Below are 21,384 nucleotides of genomic sequence, written 5' to 3'. Positions count from 1 at the left end.
ATCAAGTCATCCCTTAACCTTCTCTTTGTTAAGCTAAGTCTATTACTATAAGTCATATTTTCTAATCCTTTATTGATTCTCGTGGCTCTTTTTTGAACCTCTTCAATTTGTCAACATCCCTCTTGAATTGTGGGCCCCAGACCTGGACACAGCACTCCAGCAGCGATCACACCAGTGCACAATACAGAGGTAAAATATCCTCTCTACTTCTATTTGAGATTTCCATTTATGCATCCAAGAATTGCATTAGCCCTTTTGGGTCCCATATTTCTAGTCATATGTAATCACAGTAGCTTTGGGGTAGCAGTACTGCCTGCCTAGACTGTGCCAGCATTTCAGACTGCTCTGCGGGCTCCTGTTGGCTCAGTGCCACGGCACCAGCCCCCAGCACACACACGCTCACCCTCCCTGACAAACCACTGGCTCTGGCAAAGAGATTGCTTGCTGAGCAACAAAAATGATTAAATTTGGCAGCTCTCAAGACTTCTGGAGAATTTGACTCAGCTTTTGCAATTGATTCCACCCTCGATAGAATGTGCGACCTCCCGGGACATTGGTGTAGGCTTAGCCACATGTCACCGGGGCTGTTTTAAGTAGAGGCGTGTGGAGTTCTTGCATCAATGTGTGGGAGTGTCCAGCTTGGGCTGTAGATCTGTTGTTAGGTAGGAGGCCTCTAAGGAAAACCCAGGGTGCTGAATCAGACCTGGAGGTAATGCCCCTGCAGGGCACTAGGGGGTGCTGTGCTACCAAAGGATGAGAGGTAAAACTTTGCCCCTGATCATTTTTGGTCCTTAAGCATCCACTAGCCTTTGCTGCAAGCATTTGGTTGTGGACAATGATTCCCTGGTTGCTGCCTTCTGCCTCCATGGTCTCTCCCTGGGGTTTCAATAGGAGCAGTGTGACAGATCCAGGGTGGCAGATGGGTTGCACCCCAGGAGTTGTGGCACGGTAGCAGAGGGTGAAGCGATGCCAAAGAACCACAGAAATCAAACAGCTGTCGCCGGTAGATGACTGGACAACTGGGTTGTCCCACCTGTGCTCCTTATGATGGGCCTCCCCATGCCAGGAGGTCTCTATGAGGCCAAATCTGTGATGGGCTGAGCACGCTTGGGCCCTATGGGTTTCTCATTCTCTTCTCATGGTTAAGTGGTGGGATTGTGACTGAGGTACATCACTCCTTCCCCCTTATGATTATTTATATTACAGCAGTTCCTAGAAGCCCCAACGGAGATCAGAGTCGGCTGTGCTAGGTGCTGTACAAACACATAGGGAGCAATGGACCCTGCCCTGAAGAGCTTACAGCTGAAATAGACAAAAAGAAGCATCATTATTCCCATATTACAATTGGGGAAACTGAGGCACAGAATGAGGCAATGATCTGCCCAAGGTCAGACAGGGAAATTGTGGCTGAACTGGAGTCACCTGTATCCAAATCCACTGCCAAAACCACAAGGCCATCCAGCTAGGGATGCATGCAATGACCTCTCAGTGGCTGCCTGACACCCGCTCCCCACCCCACCCCCATTCCTACCCATGGTTCCTCTAGGGCAAGGCTGTGGCACAACACTGTAGGGGAAGGGGAATGTATGCTGCTTATGCTCCCTGTGGATGTGGATAAAGGGCTGATTCCGCCAGGTCTCCGCTCTTACTGATTGCAATGGGAATTGAAAGCACTCAGCAACTCTCAGCAGCTCACAGTGTAGAGAGAACCTCAGTCCCTGGGATTGCCAATCAATCAGGCATCTTTCATCATGACCCCAGTAGCAGTAACTGTCAGCATGGATTTGTCAAGAACAAATCGTGTCAAGCCAAACTAGTAGTTTTCTTTGGCAGGGTAACAAGGCTTGTGGATGGGAGGAAGTGGTAGATGTGGTATATCTTGACTTTAGTAAGGCTTTTGACAATGTCTCACATGACCTTCTCATAAACAAACTAGGGAAACACAACCTACTATAAGGTGGGTGCATAACTGGTAGGAAAACTATTCTCAGAGATTAGTTATCATTGGTTCATAGTCAAGCTGGAAGGGCATATCAAGTGGGGTCCCACAGGGATCAGTTCTGGGTCTGGTTCTGTTCAATATCTTCATCAGTGATTTAGATAATGGCATAGAGAGTACACTTATAAAGTTTGTGGACGATACCAAGCTGGGAGGGGTTGCAAGTGCTTTGGAGGATAGGATTAAAATTCAAAATGATCTTGACAAGTTGGAGAAATGGTCTCAAGTAAATAGGATGAAATTCAATAAGGACAAATGCAAAGGACTCACAATCAGTTACACACATACACAATGGGAAATGACTGCCTAGGAAGGAGTACTGCAGAAAGGGATCTGGGGGTCATAGTGGATCACAAGCTAAATATGAGTTAACATTGTAACACTGTTGCAAAAAAAGCAAATGACATTCTGGGATGTATTAGCAGGAGTGTTGTAAGCAAGACATGAGAAGTCTTCTGCTCTACTCCATGATGATTAGGCCTCAGCTGGAGTATTGTGTCCAGTTCTGGGCGCCACATTTCAGGAATGATGTGTAGAAAGTCCAGAGAAGAGCAACAAAAATGATTAAAGGTCTAGAAAACATGACCTATGAGGGAAGATTGAAAAAACTGGGTTTGTTTGGTCTGGAGAAGAGACAACTGAGAGGGGACGTGGTAACAGTTTTCAAGTACATAAAGGGTTGTTACAAGCATTAGGGAGACAAGAAGTAATGGGCTTATATTGCAGCAAACGAGGTTTATGTTGGTTGGACATTAGGAAAAACTTCCTGTCAGGGTGGTTAAGCATTGGAATAAATTGCCTAGGGAGGTTGCGGAATCTCCATCATTGGAGATTTTTAAGAGCACGTTAGACATACATCTGCCAGGGATGGGCTATATAATACTTAGTCCTGCCATGAGTGCAGGGGACTGGACTAGATGACCTCTCGAGGTCCCTTCCAGTCTTGTGATTCTATGATGTAGCTCACTAGAAACACAGATCTGCTCCCAGCGCTGTTGTGAGTCATACCCAGCTGGCTGATGGCTGTCTAAATGTTTCCACCAAAGCTGTATGCTGTGAAAGTCTGTAGCTGTTACACTCCTCATTAGTGATGCTCTCTTCCCCAGGACAGTGTGTGATGATCAGATTGTCTCGGAGTTTAAATCAACACTCTGTTCTCTTCTTTGGGTTGCATAGTTGAAATGGGGCCTGTTGAGAGGTCGTTTTGCTCCAATAATACATTATTGATCTTGCTGTCTAGCTCGCTTGTCATGTGCGAAGTGCCTTGGGATGTCTGAGCAGGATGCTGTGATCACAGGCCCGCTGATGGGGCCATCTCTTTTCCCATCAGAAATGAAACACAGGAACTGCCCGGTGGGATCAGACTGGGGTCCCTCCAGTCCAGTGTCCTGGCCTAGACCACGGCCAGTACTAACTCCACTATTTTAAACCTCCGTACATATTCACTCGCTTCTCCTGACTGAATCACAATTAAATGGCACAAGGAGACTTTTGTGGAATAACAGGGGTCTGTGTCCTCTCATCCACAGCTCTACTCTCCACTCCCCTGGGATGGGTCCCCCCTTCCCATCATTCGGAGCCAAAAGGAAATTCTTTGCTTGCAATACCATGTAACAGACACTCAATCTTGCTGGACAATTATTTTCTCTGTGTCCCTTATTGTCCAAAGAGCACTGGCACAACTCAACGGGGACTTACAATCCCTTGGTCCTTATCTAATGCTCACAGGAGCCAGGAGCGACAGGTTGGGGGCTGACTGGAACAATTTTTAAAGTAAAGTGTTTTCAAATGAGGTGAGAAATGGGTTATTCTTGTGTCTGGAGCTCCATGAAGCAGCCCTGTTCCTCTGTATGTCATTGCTAGTGAATGTCACCTCTGTATTTTCCAGGTACACTAAATAACAGGGAATAAGAGGGCGAACAAAGCACCAAATAGGAACAAAATGAAACGTATTAAAAAAACCATGCACCTGCCAGCCAGGCTACATTGCTGGATGCGAAATTACTGGTACTCTCAGACCAGTACTGCAGTAGATACATTCTTAAATGCAGTGGAGATTGCTAAAGACAAATAATGCCCAACTAAAGCACAACAACCAGGAAAAACCCATACAGCTACATGCATCACACACACACACACCCCGCCCATCCATTACCACAACATCCAGACAACTGTAACTTTTCAACCAAAGCAGAGGCCAGTTTGGAAAACTGGCGGCTAAGGGCCAGATCCTCAAAGCTACGTAGGCATCTGTCTCCCATGGAAATCAGTGGGACTTTCCCAAGGTTACAGAGGGAGTTTTCATCAGAGCAGGGGGTTCTTTTTCCAGGAATTTCTGCCTTCCAGTGCTCTCCTCAGATCAATAGGCCATAGGTAAGATTTTCAAAGTAGACTTAGGAGTCTAGCTCCCATGGACTTTCATGGAGCTTGGAGCTTTAAACTTTTCACTCTAGAAGTAGCTCCATTTTCTGGCCATGATACTTGTGTCCTCAGCTAATGAAACCTGCATTAAGTCCAAGTCGTTACTTATCAGAGCAGCTATAAAACCATCAGCCTTGTCCTTTTAGTCTGGTGCCAGAAATGACACTTAAATAAATGCAGGATTTCATGACTGATTCAGGGCTGCATTTAAAATCTATAATATGAGTGAATGACAGCCGAAGTGGATAAGCCATTCATACCATTATTTTCATTACTCGCCCCATTATCTGGCAGTGCAGTGAAACCATTTGGTGAAAGCGGAAATTAGCGGCAGGCTCGACCGGAGCATCATAATAAGAGTAATTACATTTAGATAGCACATGTCCTGCAAAGAACAAGACCCCAAGTTGACTGGGTGTGCATGTGTACTGCATTGTAACAAATCAGTAGTCACTTATCACTTTGTGGTGGTCAGTAATCCTAACACCATGGGCAGAAGGCCCCTAGCAATGGAACTAAAGGAAGATCTCCCTTAGGAATTAGTGGTAGAGGGCCTGTCGTACACAGCAGAGCATTTCTGATTCCATCTGGTAGAGGAAAATGGCTCACAGACAGACTAGCCAATTCCTTAAAGTACATTGGTACACTCATCTCTAAGGGGGAATGTGGCAGTCATTATGCACTAACAGCGCTGAGCTGCACGTTAGGGCAGGAAGTGATGAGGAGTCCTGTGCCCAGTTGCTGGTGAAATATAGCAGGATTACAGATAATCTCCTCTTTGCCCCAGATACTTAGGGCTGATGGGTCTGCCCGTTGTCAGGACTCATGGCCAGCAGCAGAGCCAGCCTCTGAGCAACCTAACGAGCACAGCTGGCCTGTAGAAGGCTTCCTGCTTGGCTACACTGCCTGATTGGTGGGAAGAGTCAGCAGACCGGCTCTTAAACCCAGCAGCACCAGCAATGGTTTGGTGAATGCTCAAAGCGTTTGCTCATGTCTGTGATACTGCCCGCCTTGGCCCCAACCCTGCTCCTGCCTTGCCTCACTCCAGGTAACCTGGCTGTGACCCTGGGCTCCTATTCCTGACTTCTGGGCTAACCACTGGGCTTGACTCCTGCACTAACCACCCACATCCCAGGCTCTGACACCCATTGCTGTGGTAATGTGCCTTTGAGAGGCATGCCTGGGGCCAGCACCCCTGAAACACAGTGCAGGGAAAAGCTGTTACAGCTGTAGCTCATTTTACACTATTAGCAAAGCCAAGACACGGTAGAGGAACCAGAGAAATAACCCTGGTTGTGCAGCAATCCCAGGACTGAGCAATCAGCTCGTAGGGAGGTGATGTTAGCAGTTAGCTGTGTGACAGACCAGAGCTTGAGGGTGACTAAGGAGGAACAGGGGAACTAGAGACGAGGACTCCTGTTGGTACAGGGGGACTTTAGCCCATGCTGTCTCACAAACCAGCTCCTTTCCACACTGCGTGGGGCTCTCCTGCGGCACTTCGTATTTATGAATCAGGAGTGAGAGTAGAGGCGAAACCTCTGCAGATCATGCTGCAGACACCCACACCAAACCCTTTGTTAACTTACACCTGAGGCTGCTCACGTGTACTTCCCCACAGCCACCCAGGCGGTAAAAGGCCAGGAAATCACAAGGCAACATTCTCAGCCAATACAATCATAGAATCATAGAATACCAGGGTTGGAAGGGACCTCAGGAGGTCATCTAGTCCAACCCCCTGCTCAAAGCAGGACCAATTCCCAACTAAATCATCCCAGCCAGGGCTTTGTCAAGCTGGGCCTTAAAAACCTCCAATGCCAGTCTCCAGGTTTTAGCCCACCCTCGTCATGACACTCCAGACCAAGGGCATGACCTGGAGCCCGTTGGAGTCAATGGAAAGCCTTCCATGGGGTTGAGCGGGTTTTGGTTCTGGCGAGGCCCATGTCTAGCACATTCACTCTCAGTGCAGCAGTGCTGTTGCCCTCCGCACACACATCTCAGAGCTGAAGAATGAGGGTCGTTCTCCATTAAGACCTTATCCAAAGACCACTGAAGCCAGTAGAAAGACTCCCATTAACGTGACTAGGCTTTGGAACGGTCCCAGGTAACAGGGACAGCAGCATGTGAGTCATGTGTCCATTCAGACCGACCCAGGTTGATCACATTGCAGATATCCAGCCCTGCCAGCCGCTGGTCCACACCCCAAGAATTATCCTCCTAGGTTAGTCACGGAATAATTGTGAATACACAAGGAGGGCTGAGAAAATCCTCAACTGCTGGCAGGTGATTGTGGGACGTGAGAGAAGGGGAAAACTGGATGATCCATTCTTCACGACACATTATCCATTCAGCTCCTGTTCAATGGGTTTGAAATTAACCTCCCAATAGCAGATCTGCTGAGGCCACACAGATGATAATACTTAGCACTTTCCACCTGAGGATCTCACAGTGTTTTGCTAATGCTAATTGTGTGCTCAATAATCCATCTTTAAGCCTCACCGGCAGCTAGTGCAGATGCCCTGTAATATTACTTCTAGAGCAAAATTCTACTCTCCGATCTGGCCTGTGGATTGTAGCTTCATTTTCTGCTTTCTCTGCATGGACAGAGCTCCCAGAGAGTAGGGAGAGCAGGGTATCAGAGTTGGGATCTGCCCGTGGATGATAGGAAAGTAGAATTTGTCCCTGACACTTGATGCTTTTTAAACGTTTCTTATCTAGTCTGGCCTTGCTATCACTCATGAGCTCCTGGCACTTCTCCCACTGTTCGTACATTGTTGGAAAGATGGATTATTGAACCTGCCATACATTTGTCGCTGTGTATCATTGATAGTGAGCAAAAGTGACGCACGTCTGATAACTAAAGAGAGCTTTGAAGTGGAAGGTTATAAGAACTGGGACTGGAAAAGAAAACTTTGACACACCACATAAAAAATGGATTGGAAGTGTCTGCCGTGGTAAGAGATTCAGGCTCTGTTGCACAGCCTAAATCAATGAGATGTCTTTCCAGGTAAAGTGGCAGGGAGGAGGTGCTGTCTAGTGAGTAGAGCAGACAAGTGGAAGCCAGGATTGCTGGATTCTGATCCTAGCTCTGTCACCGAATGGCTGAGGAAGGCACTTCACCCCCCGGGAAATGTGAATAATAAAACGCACATATCCCAGAGGAGCGCCGTGAGGCTCAACGAATGTTTATAAAGTGCTTTGAGATCCTTGGATGAACCGTATGAAGTATCAGATTATAGGCTTTTCAGGGAAGGAATGGCCTTTCTGTTATGTTTGTCCAGTGCCTAGCACAATGGTGCTCTGATTGGGGCTGCTAGTCGCTCCTGCAATTCAAATAAGGATTCATTTCAGTGGTCCCTGAGGGAGAGCTAGCATCGTGTTGGTGCCCTTTTGTCCCAGGAGGAGACAGCTGTTTCCTAGCCACTCACCAGTCTCATTTTCTGATAATGAAGGTGAATTATAATGAGGCAGCTGATATATTAGGGCTGTGAGAAAACTTTGAAGAACCAGGGGACTGGCTGATCTCAGTGGGTCTATCTGCACTGCAATAAAACCCCACAGCACTAAGTCTCAGAGCCCAGCTCAGCTGACTCCAGCTAAAAATTGCAGTGTCAATGTTCGGGCTCTGAGACCACCCCCCTTCACAGGGTCTCAGAGCCTGGACTTCAACATCTACACTGCCACTTTTAGCCCTGCAGCCCAAGCCCTAGTCAGCTGACCTAGGCCAGCCACAGCTGTGCCATGGGTCTTTCATTGCAGTGTATATATACCCAGTGTTGCAGGCAACAGACTTATCACCATAGAGCTTACATACATGGGGATGTGAGACTAGAATCGTTGTCCTGAAGCTCTGACAAATCAAGCCTTTCCCATGCCAGCACTCCTTTAGCTGGCTGTAGAAACAGGTGCTTTAGTCTGTCTGCCTCAAGCACCAGAGGGCAACATCACTCATTCTCACTTACAAAGCCAAGACACTGCAATACACTGTAGCTTTGCTGTTCTGACCCTGCCTGAACCCTTGATATATTTTATCTTGTGCATCGTGCACTGCCAAGATTCTGGTTCCTGAATTATGGTTCTTGAACACAGTGAATCAAAACTTCATCAAAGGGGGTTGGCTCTGGTGGGATGGTTGGTTGTTTTTTTGCCACTTTGCAGCAAAATAAACAGATGGGGAGAGAGTGCAAGCCAGGTTTAATGGACCCCCTGGCTGCGATCTCATGCACAGCACCAGGATTTAGTTGATAAATGTCAGATAATGAAAGTTACTAACCTGTTCTGCAGGAATGTTGCTAGGGCAGATCCGCTCCAGCTTTCTTCGTTACTCCTGGGGGAATTCTGCACCAAAAAATTAAAAATTCTGTGCACAATATTTTAAAATTCTGCACAGTTTATTTGTCAAAATAACACAATATAATCAAGCCAGTTTCAATTATTTTGGTAATTTGTTTCAAAATACCTGTCAGCAAGTCTGTTTGTAACAAGACAGACCCCCCCAAAAAAGATTCAGAAAATGTTTTTGATTAATAGATTCCTTACTAGGAATTAATACAGAACTTTGAGTAATAATTCATTTAAACTGCAATACAGAAGCAGTGCAAAGAACTGGGGAAGTCAGGGGTAACAGAGGAGCTGAGGGAGAGGGAAGTAATTGCTGGGAAGCAGGCTGGGAGTGAACCTGGAGGGTTGTTGGGTGTTGATGGGAGAAGTATGGAACAGGTTTTTGTTTGTTTGTTTGTTTGTTTGTTTGTTTTTGAGAGGAGGAGGGATTGTTAGGGAGTTGGGGAGCCTCCCCCATTCGGACACTGGCTGACCCTCTAGCCTCTCCCATTCAGACAGGCACATCTGCCCCTGTCTCCATGAGGCCCTGCACACTCACTCAGCCACCTTCATCCCCTTTCCCCATATGTCCCTGCAGCCCCACTCAGCAACACCTCATCTCCCCATCCCCATGTTTCCCTGCACCCCCACTCCCATTCAGCCCCTGATCCAGTCTGTCCCCCCCACTAACTCTTCTGAATCACAGTCTGTGTGCCCTCCAGAAGCCCTGTGTGCCCCACACTGTCCCCCCCCCATATCCCATGCCTCCTCACTTGCCCCATGGACAGGGCGCTGTGGGGTACATAGCCTCTCCTCCTCCCTATCTGCAGCTTGCTGCTCCCACCCAGGAGTGGCTTCCCTCTGTTCTGGCACCACAGTATCCTCTAGTGGGAAAAAGGCGTCACTGCAGCACCTCTCTGGCAGAATGTATTTTCTGCAGAGAAAAAAAATTCTGCAGGGGACACGTATTCTGCATTTGCGCAGTGGTGCAGAATTCCCCCAGGAGTACTTCATACAGCTGTGGTGTCCGCCCATAGCCAGACCGTTTCTGCATCCCCTGTTCAGCGGAGTCCCCAGGGAGGGACAGAGATTTTGATTCATGCAGAATATAAATTGTCCAACAGGTGAGGTCTGGGCCTGCAAGATGGCTGGGAGGGAGTCTCCACCAGGAACCCAATGGCCCTCCTGTCCTGGAATGGCAGACTCCAGCTAGCTGCACCCTCGGTGGGGTGCTGTTAGGAGCGAGATTGGAGGAACACAGTGGGAGGCTGGGTTATGTAAGCATCCCTGTTGGCAGGCCCAGGCCCCTCTCCAGCCAGAGCACAAAACGGCGGTGGGGTGGGGGAAAGTTTAATCAGTGCGGATTCCTCTCTGTGAGAGAGGAAGCAGCACCCTGCACTGGGGGCTGAGGGTTAGCGATGGCACCAACTGATTCTGGCTCAGATCCTGGCAGGTAAAAGCCTTTCAGGTCTTCACTCGGGGGCTGAGCATTTTGGAGACAAATAGAGGGAAAGGGTTTTTGGTTTTCTTAGAGGGGTCACAAGGCACTTGACAGCCGGGAATGAGGAGACCCAGCCAGGGCTCTGAGCTGCACTCTGGAGCTGAGCAATGCTGCAACAGTGAAACCTGTGGTGACTCTTCACCACATCCCTACCCTGGCCTTAGGAGACCACTTGCCACTAAAGATGGGCCCAAGATGTGGAGTTCAGACCTAGCAAAGTCCAGAAGGAAGGAGTTTGGGGGTGTGGGGAGAGGTTGGAGCTAGGATCTTGGGCTGGGCCCATCACTGAGGCATCTGGTGCTGGCCACTGTCAGTCACTGGATTCACTGGTCTGTGGGTCTGATCCAATCTGGCAGTCCCTATGTTCTCATGTAAAAACAGCATGTTGAATAGAACTTGATTAACGACATGTACATAACAAACAGTGCACAACTGATGTAGACCTTTAAACTGGAGGGAGGGTCTTGCAATGTGCAGATGTTTTTCACCTTGGCTTGTAGGTTTAGTCCTTGGAACAGTAAGTAACTCTTCATGTTGTCCCTCTCTAAACTTTATGTTGCGTATACAGCTGCTCAAACGCTCCTCATGCCCTAACAGTGATCTAAGCAGATAACTGAAGGCGGGGTGTGTCCCTGCTCTTACCATGTTTCATGGCAAAAAACATGGTCTATGCGCCTGCCTCATCTCCAGCAGGCAAAACACAAGCACCTTTGAATTATCAAAAGACTCAGAGATGCAGATTCATTTTCCCCCTCCAGCAGTTTTTATCTCATTTATTCTCTTGCTGCTTTATGGAGGATGAGGTCTCTGATGTTTCTAGTATTTATCGTCAGAGTAAAGTCTGGTGACTCATTGGCTTTGAAAGAATAATTAGCGAATCTAATGAAAGAAGGGGAAATGACAGAGCTTACTTAATGCTCGGCCTCTCTGGCTTGCCTGCTTCAGAAGCGTTCTGTCGCAGTGGGCCTTTCAGGCATATTGCATGCTAGTTAGGAGGAGAGAATAGCTACCTGAGCCAGTCTTGATGGTAATGCGGGTGCTGAGCAGAACCGTTCCAATGAGGGGAACATCAGGCAAAGTCCAGGAAATAGAAATAAAGGAGAAATCCAGCCGCCCAGCAGCTTTCCATGGGTACGTTGATCCTGAAGCTGATCACGATCTAGAGTGGCACCACTGAAGTAGCACCAGATTTAGGACTCCGGCTTGCAAGCTGCAGAACTCTCTTGCCCCAATCCAGCAATGAACCTGAAGCCATAAAGAGCTCCACTGAAAGCAATGGGCCAGATTCTCAGTTACACTAAGGGCTTGTCTACACAGGGGGTTTATTGTGCACTAACTGGCCAGCTGATACGCCTTCTTTAGTCCACTTTAAAAGTGTAGAAAATTCGTTGTGTGCTGAGTTAGTGCAGACTCATGTTTGTGTGCACACACTGCTTGTTCATGCTCGCTTGGCAGTCCTCCAACTGCTATCCCACACTGCTTTGCATGAGGCCAGGACCGGCTGGGCTGTTTACCTGTGTGCCTTCCACTGCACTGGGGTCAAGTTGACTGAATGTCACTTCGCCATTTAAAAACTGGTGCGAAGCCAGGGGTGGTCTCCTTTGCAACACTCTGCCAGAGTAAAGGGGGCTTCCCATGGCAATATATGCTATTGACATCACAGAACGTTGCAAAGGGGCCTTAGCGTCAATGAGAATCGGGCCCAATGAGCTTGAAGTCAGCATGTGCGTACGTGTGCTTTGCTGGCTTGGGCAAGAGTACGCTGCACTTTGCAGGATTGAGCCTGTACTTGGGTGTCCTGGGATCAGCGTCTGACCCAGTCTCTCCATGAGTTGTTTTCATAGATCTATAGGTTCATAGACGATACGGCCAGAAGGGCCCATTGTGATCATCTAGTCTGACCTCCTGTGTAGCACAGGCCAGAGAACTTCCCCGAATTAATTCCTGTTTGAACTAGAGCAGATCTTTTAGCCAGGGGCGGCTCTAGGCACCAGCAAAGCAAGCACGTGCTTGGGGCAGCCCATTTGCAGGGGCGGCAGGATCCAGCATGGGAGCTGAGAACCAACAGGGGGCCCTGGGAGCTGTAGTTCCTTGGTTAGCTCCCTGCCTATAGAGCCAGCCCTGGAGCAGGGAAAGAACTACATTTCCCAGCATTCCCTTGGCCACTACCAACAGGAAAGAGGGGGAGGGAGTGAGGTAGCTGAGACCTGATGCTGCAGCCGGCTGTGAATGGAGAGCTGCGCTGTGAGTAGGGATACCATATTTTAACATTCAAAAAATAGGACACTCCACAGGGAGGGAGGGTAGCCCCACCCTGCCACCATCCACTCCCTCCGACTGCCCCCCACAGAAACCCCAACCCATCCAACCCGCCCTGCTCCTTGTCCCCTGATCACCCCTAATGCCCCCCCAGGATCCAACCCCCTATCTAAGCGCTGCTGCTCCTTGTCCCCTGATTGCCCCCTCCCAGGACCCCACCCCTTATCTAAGCCTCCCTTCTCCTTGTCCCCAACTGCCCCCTCCTGAGACCCCCCCAACTTCTGCCCTAGGACTCCACCCCCTACCTGTCCCCTGACAAACCCCCGGGACTCCCATGCTTAGCCAACCACTGCCTGTCCCCTGACTGCCCCCCCCAACCCCTGACCCATCTAACCCCCCCTTCTCCCTGCCCCTGCCTGCCCGACTGCCCCCCCGAACCTCCGCCCATCCAACCCCCCAGCCCCCTTACCATGCCACTCAGACCAGCGTGTCTGGCTCCGCGCAGTGCCAGACACACTGCTGCATACATGCTGCCGTGCTCCCCCGCGGAGCAACAGTCCCCCCGCCCCCCCAGCACCTGCCTTCCAGATTTGAACACCTCAAAATTCAGGAGTGCTCAAGCTCAGTTTGGGCAGTTGTTACTTCATTTCTCCCAAATCAAATATACTGATCCACTGTAACTTGCTGTAGAAAAAGTAGGATAAAATTGAGCAAGAAATGCTTCCCAGTGGTTATTAGGACTGGAATTGCTATTTTCAACAGCCATTGCCTTTTTTGTTTGTTTGTTTGTTTAAAAGGAAGACAGTGATATTGCATTGGCAAATTCCCCATACAAAGAAAGAGTGGAACAAAGAGTGGAATAATCCTTATTAAAGAATAATAAAGGCACCTCAACTTTTCCTCATTTATGTAGGACAGTCTTATAATATGCATCCAGATATCCTCCAATCACACAAGCTGAAAATTGTTCCACTTTACTGCAGTTCTGTAACCATGCGGGAATCAATCCTGTCTGTGTTCTGTGCACATCTAAAATTCCTGCTGAATGACTTGCCGTGGGAGCGAGTTACCAGTGACCCAGGGCTGCGGCGGAAGGAGGGTGCAGGTGGGGGTGGGAGAGAGCCCAGGGCTGGGGCGGCAGGAGGTGTGTGTGTGGGGCAATGGTGGGGGGGAATGAGGGAGCCCAGAGCTGGGGTGGCAGGGGGTGTGTGTGGTGGGGAGAGCCCAGGGCTGGGGCAGCAGGGGTGTGCGGCGAGGAGCCCAGGGCTGGGACGGGGGGCAGCCAAAATTTTTTTTGCTTGGGGCGGCAAAAAACCTAGAGCCGGCCCTGCTTTTAGCAACACAGACAATCTGGATTTAAAACTTGTCAGTGATGGAGACTCTACCACAACCCTCAGTACGTTGTTCCAAAGGTTAATTACCCTCACTGTAAAAAAAATGCACCTCATTTCCAGTTAGAATTTGTCTTGCTTCAACTTCCAGCCACTGGATCTGATTTTACCTTTGTCTGCTAGATTGAAGAGCCCATTTTCAAATATTTCTTCCCAATGCAGGTACTTACAGACTGTGATCAAGTGGCCCCTTAACTTTCTCCGTGTCTTTGCAAGGGCTTTTCTGGGATTTGAACAAGAAACCCTTGTGCATCCAAAGCAAGAATCAAACCCCTAGATCAACAAGTCACTTTTATTTCTTGTCTCCTGCTTTCTAACTCAATTCATTTCATGTTTCATTTGCAGAAGAAATTGTTTCCATGGCTGATTCGACTACAACCGTGGGTGACATAGAAGGGGAGCTCTTTAAAATCGAGAGGATCAGAGAGGTCCTGGTGAGAAGAGAGTCAGAGCTGAGATACATGTGAGTAGGTTGCCAGCTTCCTGTCTCCTCCTTTGGATTTTCCTGTGAGTTCTTCTGGCTCCTGGGTGGTGCATCAGCCATTAGAGTGAAAAGCATCCCCAGGGAACTGCAGAATGAGTCACAGCTCAGGGGATTTTTCCCCACTTGAAAAGGAGCCTGTCTGGGAGCGAATCTGGCTCGACATTCATCACTTGTGAGCAATCCCATTTGAACAGGTTTTGTTACAAAACCAGCCATTTTGTCAAAATTAACAAAATTCCTGCATTGTGAAAAACACCCAGCGGAGTTGGTGAAAAATGTCACTGAGAAATTCTCCCACCTGTGTCTCGTGTGACTGGTTCAGTGCCATAGCCAGTGCCTGGTGCAGACTGGAGCAGGAGTGAAAGCAAGTTGTCTGGAGCTCAATCCAGATGTGACTGAGGTTTTCATAGATTTAAGCCAGAAGAGGCCATTATGGTAAGCTAGTCCTGCATGACACAGGCTGTAGAATTTTACCTAGTAATCCAGGCATCAAGGCCACCACTTCTGGTTGAGGTAGAGCACATCTTTTAGAAAGAGAAACCCAATCTTGCTTTAAAGACGTCAACTGGTGGAGAAAACACCACATCCCTGGTGAGGTGATGGTGGTGGGTTGGGGGAAAGCAGCCAGAGGAGAAGGCTGAGGTCATATCAGCCCTTTGATTGAGGGAGTGCATCCACCATAGGCCACCCAAATTGGCAACTTAGGGGTGAATTTTGGCTTCCGGCCACAAACTCTAGGATCCCCATGAGACTAGATGTTTTGTGTTTTGGGTGCTTTTGTTTCTGCCACAACTCATACATCACAGTATTGGTGGCTAGAGCCATTCGTTGGGTCCCCATGATTTGCAGGAGCCAGGAATGTAAAAGGGAGTTTCATATTTTGTTTTTAAGTGTAACCCTTCTGCCAGATGGAGCCAGCAGCAACAAGGGCCGGGTTCAGTATCTAGGGGCTCCTTTTCAACAATACAACACAAAACCAACTCGAGCCCCCACCCAGTGACCTGGGACAATGACACACCACCCCCTGGGCGCCTCTAAGGGGCAATACTTCCCCTCTCACAAGTACAGAGTCTGAGTGTATCAAAAACTTTTAATAAAAGGAGGGAAGTAACTCAGCATTAATTTGGGAAAACACCGCAACTGGGGTTCATAAACATAAACCATGAGCAAAAGACCCACCCCCAAGTAAGTTGGGCAGTGTCCTTTTCACCTCAAGTTCTTAAGTCCAGCAACCCAAAAGTTCCTTTAACTTGCCCGTCTCTTTTCTGCATCCCCCTCACAGTTGCTGTCCTTGGCCAGTGCAGCCCCAGAGTTCAGAGGTTCATCCGCAGAGTTCACCTTCCACCCTGGGTGGAACGGGGGGTAAGGAGGCACCTTACATGCTCTGCTGCTCGGGCACTCACTCGTTGCCCCAACGGCCAATTGCCATGCATCTCTGTGGGACTTTGCTCTGGCCCTCTCCACCAGCCATCCTGCTGGCCACTTCTTTCCACCAACCACCCTGCAGGCCGTGCCTCTCCACCAGCTGCCCAGCTGGCCAAGATGTCTTCAGGGCCCCCCCACTTAACACAGCTCTCAGTGATTTCAGCTGTTAGTGGGGGAGCCTCACTGCTGGTGCACACTAGGCAGTTTCTTGCAATAGAGACACTGTACCAAAGTAGATCTAATACTTAGACCTAGGTATCACTGATTTCAGCTCTGCAGCATGTAACAAGACTCTCAGCTGAACCTAAATTAGCTCTTTTATTTTACTGTGGAAAGAGAAAGGGTCAGATGGTGTTTAAGACCCTTAAACAAAGCCCACTCCACCACGTACCACTATCCCAACCCCCTCTCAACTCATTGGGCTTTGGAACCCATGTCCCCTGCCTAGCGACTGCCATTAATTTGAGGGTGAGTCTCTCCACCCGGATATGCCAGGTACAATTCTGCTGCCCTCGGTTCACACAACAAGGATAACAACCTAGAGCAACGAGAAGTATTTGTTTCAGAACCTGATATGACAATGAACCCACTAACTAGCCCAGAGGTGGGCAAACTACGGCCTGCGGGCCACATCCGGCCCGTGGGACTGTCCTGCCTGGCCCCGAGCTCCCGGCCGGGGAGGCTAGCCCCAATAACAAGGAGACTGGGGATCCAAGACCAGCCACAAGTGATCATTTGGGCAAGCAATCCCATCATGCTGAGCACCTAGGCAGGGTGGGTGTGTCCATGCAAACGAGAGCAGCACCTGAAGTCCTTTTCCACAACTCACCACTAGATGTCAGGGGAGAGCTCATTCAGACTCTGCTTACATAAGTTTGTAGCCCTTCCCCTTGTGAAGACCCTTCAGCGTGTCATTGACACAAAGCAATGTAGACCAGTCACTAAGACTGAAAGGAACAAGCAGCTGGGCCCTATTTCTGCAGCAGGAGGCTGGTGTGGGGAGTGAAATATTCACACACACAGTTCATATGTAAATGGAGTCAGCTAAATGTGGGGTGACCAGGCCCAGAACCTTGACACCAGACCTGTGCAGAGCAATGTGATCAAGGTGGCCAGGAATGAGTTTTGACTGGTGGAGGTGCAGGATGGTAAACAACACAATTTTTCAGGCCCGCCTCTCAAAATGCTAAGGCTGGTTCTGCTGAGGGCCCAAGGCCTTGATACTCAATGATCCAACTGAACCTGGCAGGGTGTGACTAGAGCACCGAGAAGTATTTGTTTCAGAACCTGAAATGACAATGAACCCACTACCTAGCCCAGCCCGTGGGCCACATCCGGCCCGTGGGACTGTCCTGCCCGGCCCCTGAGCTAGGGTTACCATACGTCCGGATTTTCCCGGACATGTCCGGCTTTTTGGGCTCCAAATCCCCGTCCGGGGGGAAATCCCAAAAAGACGGACATGTCCGGGAAAATCGGGACATGCGGGGCCGGCGGTGCTGGGCCGGGGGCCGGGGCTGGGGGCCGGCGGTGCCGAGCTGGGGCCGGGGGCCGGCGGTGCGGTGCCGGGCCGGGGGCCGGGCCGGCGGTGCCGAGCTGGGGGCCGGGGGCCGGGCCGGGGACCAGGCCGGCGGTGCGGTGCCGAGCCGGGGGCCGGGCCGGCGGTGCTGAGCTGGGGGCCGGGGGCCGGGCCGGCGGTGCGGTGCCGAGCCGGGGGCCGGGGCCGGGGGCCGGGAGGTGCTGAGCCGGGGCCCGGGCCGGGGACCAGCAGTGCTCGGCGGGCCGGGGGTGCTCGGCCGGGGGCTGGCCCGGGGCCGGCACCCCAGAGCCCGAGCCGACCCAGGCTGGAGACGCCGGGGGGGGCAGACTGGGCCGTGCCTCCTCCCCCCACACCCCCCTTACCTGCTTCAGGCTTCCCGCGAATCAAATGTTCGCGGGAAGCAGGGGAGGGGGCGGAGTTGGGGTGGGGACTTTGGGGAAGGGGCGGAGTTGGGGCGGGGGCATGGGCGGGGCTGGGTGCGGGGCCGGGGCCCCGTGGAGTGTCCTCCTTTTGGAGGCTCAAAATATGGTAACCCTACCTGAGCCTCAGTCGCTGCGCTGACAGCGCTCTGGCACGCTGCTCCTGCTGGACAGCGGGGCGGCGTGCTGGCTCTGGCATGGTAAGGGGGCGGGGAGCGGGGAGTCCCGGGGGGCAGTCAGGGGACAGGGAGAGGTTGGATGGGGCTGAGGTTTGGGGGGGAGCGGTCAGGGAATGGGGAACAGGAGGGGCTGGATAGGCGTGGGAGTCCCAGGGGGCCTGTTAGGGAGCGGGGGTGTGGATAGGGGTTGGGGGAGTCAGGGGACAGGGAGCGGGGGGTTGGATGGGTCAGGGGTTCTGGGGGGGGCAGTCGGGACAGGGAGCAGGGGGCGGTTGGATAGGCGTGGGAGTCCCGGGGTGCCTGTCAGGGGGTGGGGGTGTGGATAGGGGTTGGGGCAGTCAGGGCACAGGGAGAAGGGGGGGTTGGATAGGGGGTGGGGTCCTGGGGAGCAGTTAGGGGCAGGGGATCCCGGGAGGTCCCTAACTGCCCCCCAGGGACCCCACCCCCTATGTGGCCCTCGGGCCAAAACGTTTGCCCACCCCTGACCTAGCCCAAGGTCATTGGAAGATTTGCTGAGATTCCCTGCAACTTTATTTGTAACTATGACTCATGTAATCGCTTGGTGTCTGAGCACTAAAGGGGAATTTAAACTGCCTGTATCAGAGACACAACAGCTGGAAGCTGAGATATGACTTGGATAACAGCAGGGATGAGCCTACCCTTCACTTCAGAAGCATGACTCACATGACAGGATCTTAACTACACAAGCAAGTTGCATTGCTATAGTGTGAGTTGAGAATTTAAACCAATATAGTTAAAGCTGTGCAAAAGGCTGAGGAGACATGCTTATTTCTCGAGCTTGTCAGAAGGCAGAATTTCCATTCCATGGGAAATTCTGAAATTTAAAAAATATAATTCCAAATTGGAACAAAAAGCCAAAATCTTGAAATTTCCCATGGAATGAAAAAAATCAAAAAATTTCCATTTGGTATCATTGAAGTGTTTTGTTTCAGTAATGTCAGAACATTGAATTTAGACTTTTATGTTATACTGAAACATTAAATCTAATAGATTATGTGGGGTATGAAATGTAATATTAAAACAAATGTTTTACTGTAATAAACGCTGAAACAAACCATTTTTACTTTATCAGAATGACATGGTTGACATCACTGAAACAAAATAAGGAAGTCAAAATTGTTCCCTTTGAAAATTTCAGTGAAATTTGACATGTTCTTGCAAAATGTTTTGATTTTGACAAACTGCATGTTCAGACCGATTTTTTCCCCCACAAACTACCCATTTTGCTGTAGGATGGGATACTATTTAGCTTAAGTTGATTTGGAACAAGTTTAATTAAACCAATATAAGCCATTCTTACACCAAAATAAAAGTGCGCATACAGCCTTTGGTTTAACACTATCAGTTTAAAGGCCAGTTCATGTTATTTCAGTATAACTTTCTCATGTAAACAGGCCTTAACCCCTTACTGAGATGCATGGTCCTTTACAGCAGCAATGGGTCATGGGGACATATAAAAGGGTAGGTAAATATATTTGGTATTTCCCCCTTCTCCCCTCTCCACTGGTCTCTTCAGTGCTTCAGAGTATAATTTCCCCTTTCTTCAAGTCCTTCCCCAGAGGAGGGAGCTTTCCATGAGGCCCCGGCCCGTGGGATGCAGAAAGATATTCTGAACTGGCCGGTGATGAGGGACAAAATGCCCCCACCCTGTTGGCATGTCCACAGTGACCCTGGCTGCTGTCATTTGGGGAGCATGAGCTGGGGCTTGGGACGGGAACCTGAATCTAGTGCAGAACATTACTGGTCAGCCAAGAAAGAGGCACTCCCAGATATCCGTGTCTGTCTACATGTTGCTCTCAAATAGCCGCATGTCTCAGACATAGCTGTTTCTGCACTGACCTGTAGCGTCATTGTAAAGCCTCTTCCTAAAACTCTCCTATGCTTCCCCTTCCCAGGGCCTCCTTGGGGAATCCTCTCTGATCAAATCAAGACAAAGGGGAAACACTGCACATGAAAGGCTTGATTAGCATCAGTGCCTGATCCCCACCTGCGCCATCACCTTTCCCTCACTGACTCAGCACAGTGACTGCTGCAGCCTTTGCAGCCAGAAACCAAAGAAGGGGATTTTCCCTGGGACTGATTTCACTGCTGGACTCAACAGTCTTTGTTAGAACAAAATCCTGAGTCACGTAATGACTGAGACAGCCGAACTGCAATGCACAGAGTTCTGTAGCACCTGAGGTAGCTGCCCACATCTTTAACAGGGAGGTGTGGCCTATGCAAACTGCAGGTCCCAGCATGCAATGCTCCAACTTGATCTGAGCGGTGTACAGGGGCCTTACAGAGGTCAGAAACAGTTCCCTAAGAAAAAGGCCTCCCCAGCTACTCTAGAGCTGGCATATGGGCTCTGTGTCAGCCCTGCTCCCCACCGCTCACACAGAATGGGTATTGGAGGTGGGAAGTGGGAGGCAGTGAGCAGGATTAGGGAGGGGGTGTAATTGGTTTGTGCTGCCCTGCATTTATTCCCCACTCCTAGAGGACCATGGAAAATAGACTATATGTTAGAGCAGCCTTTAGGCTGTTCTAACTTATATCAAAGGCTGAGCATGGCCCCAGGATATGGGGAGCACAAAAGTGGTTTGAAGCCACCTTAACCCACCCACCTTAACTCCATCTCTGCCCCAAGCACAGGAACTGAGTAAGCACAAGTTGGAGTCACGGAAGGATACCAGCCCCTCAGTCTGAACCACTCAGGTTTTGATGCCTTGTGTCAAAGCTGGTTATTTCACTGTAATTTAGCTTTACTTTCATTTTCTTTGCTTTTCTGCAGCACATTTCATCCAAGGATCTCAAAGCACTCTTCAAACTACATCATTACAAATGATCAATCTAGTTATGCCGTCCTACACTCTTCTGTAGGATAGGTATAATTCTCCCTATCTTACAGATGGGGACATTGAGTCACGGAGAGGTGATGTGATTTGCCCCAGGTCACCTGCACGTCAATGACAGTCAGAAATAGAACTCAAGTGAGTCCTAGATACAAGTCCTCTGCTCTAACCAGTAAACATACTCCCTTCCTCAGTGGGTTTTAAAACTTGAACTAACTCCCCAAGAAACAGTGGCATCTCCTGTGTGGCTTCTCTGCTATCTCAGAAGCGCAAATAAGTCTGAGTTCATTTGATTTGGTTTGCGAGTTGCTCACTATCCAAATTCTAACAGACTGGCTCATCCTGCTAGTGGAAGATTGCAGCATTGGGCCCTAGATCCAGTAGAAAATAACCTTATGTTCATTCAGGAATCACTGAAGTAACAGCTATGAATGGTACATGGCTATGAATGGGAGGAAGGTCAATGCATTTCATTGTGACTTTATTTGCTTATGTGCCTGTGTGAGGCAGGATCCTAGGGGCGCAGACACCACCGATTTAGGTATATAATGCAGCAGCCCGTGTTTGAACGCTGGCTTCCCCTATTTTTATGTGATAGCT

General features: G+C 49.7%; 1 protein-coding gene across 1 annotated transcript in view; it reads left to right on the top strand.

The window, feature by feature from the left end:
- The window catches only part of LOC135888470 (bMERB domain-containing protein 1-like), a 64,029-nt gene that overhangs the window by 4,175 nt on the left and 38,470 nt on the right, over positions 1 to 21,384 (top strand). Inside the window, exon 2 of the mRNA XM_065416278.1 lies at positions 14,234 to 14,351. Coding sequence (XP_065272350.1) covers positions 14,234 to 14,351 — 118 coding nt within the window. The remainder of the gene's footprint in view (positions 1 to 14,233; positions 14,352 to 21,384) is intronic.

The sequence above is a fragment of the Emys orbicularis genome, chromosome 13 (genome assembly GCF_028017835.1).
Source record: "Emys orbicularis isolate rEmyOrb1 chromosome 13, rEmyOrb1.hap1, whole genome shotgun sequence".
Lineage (NCBI taxonomy): Eukaryota > Metazoa > Chordata > Testudines > Emydidae > Emys > Emys orbicularis.
The sequence above is the reverse complement of the archived record's forward strand: the minus strand, read 5'-3'. Positions and strand labels throughout refer to the sequence as shown.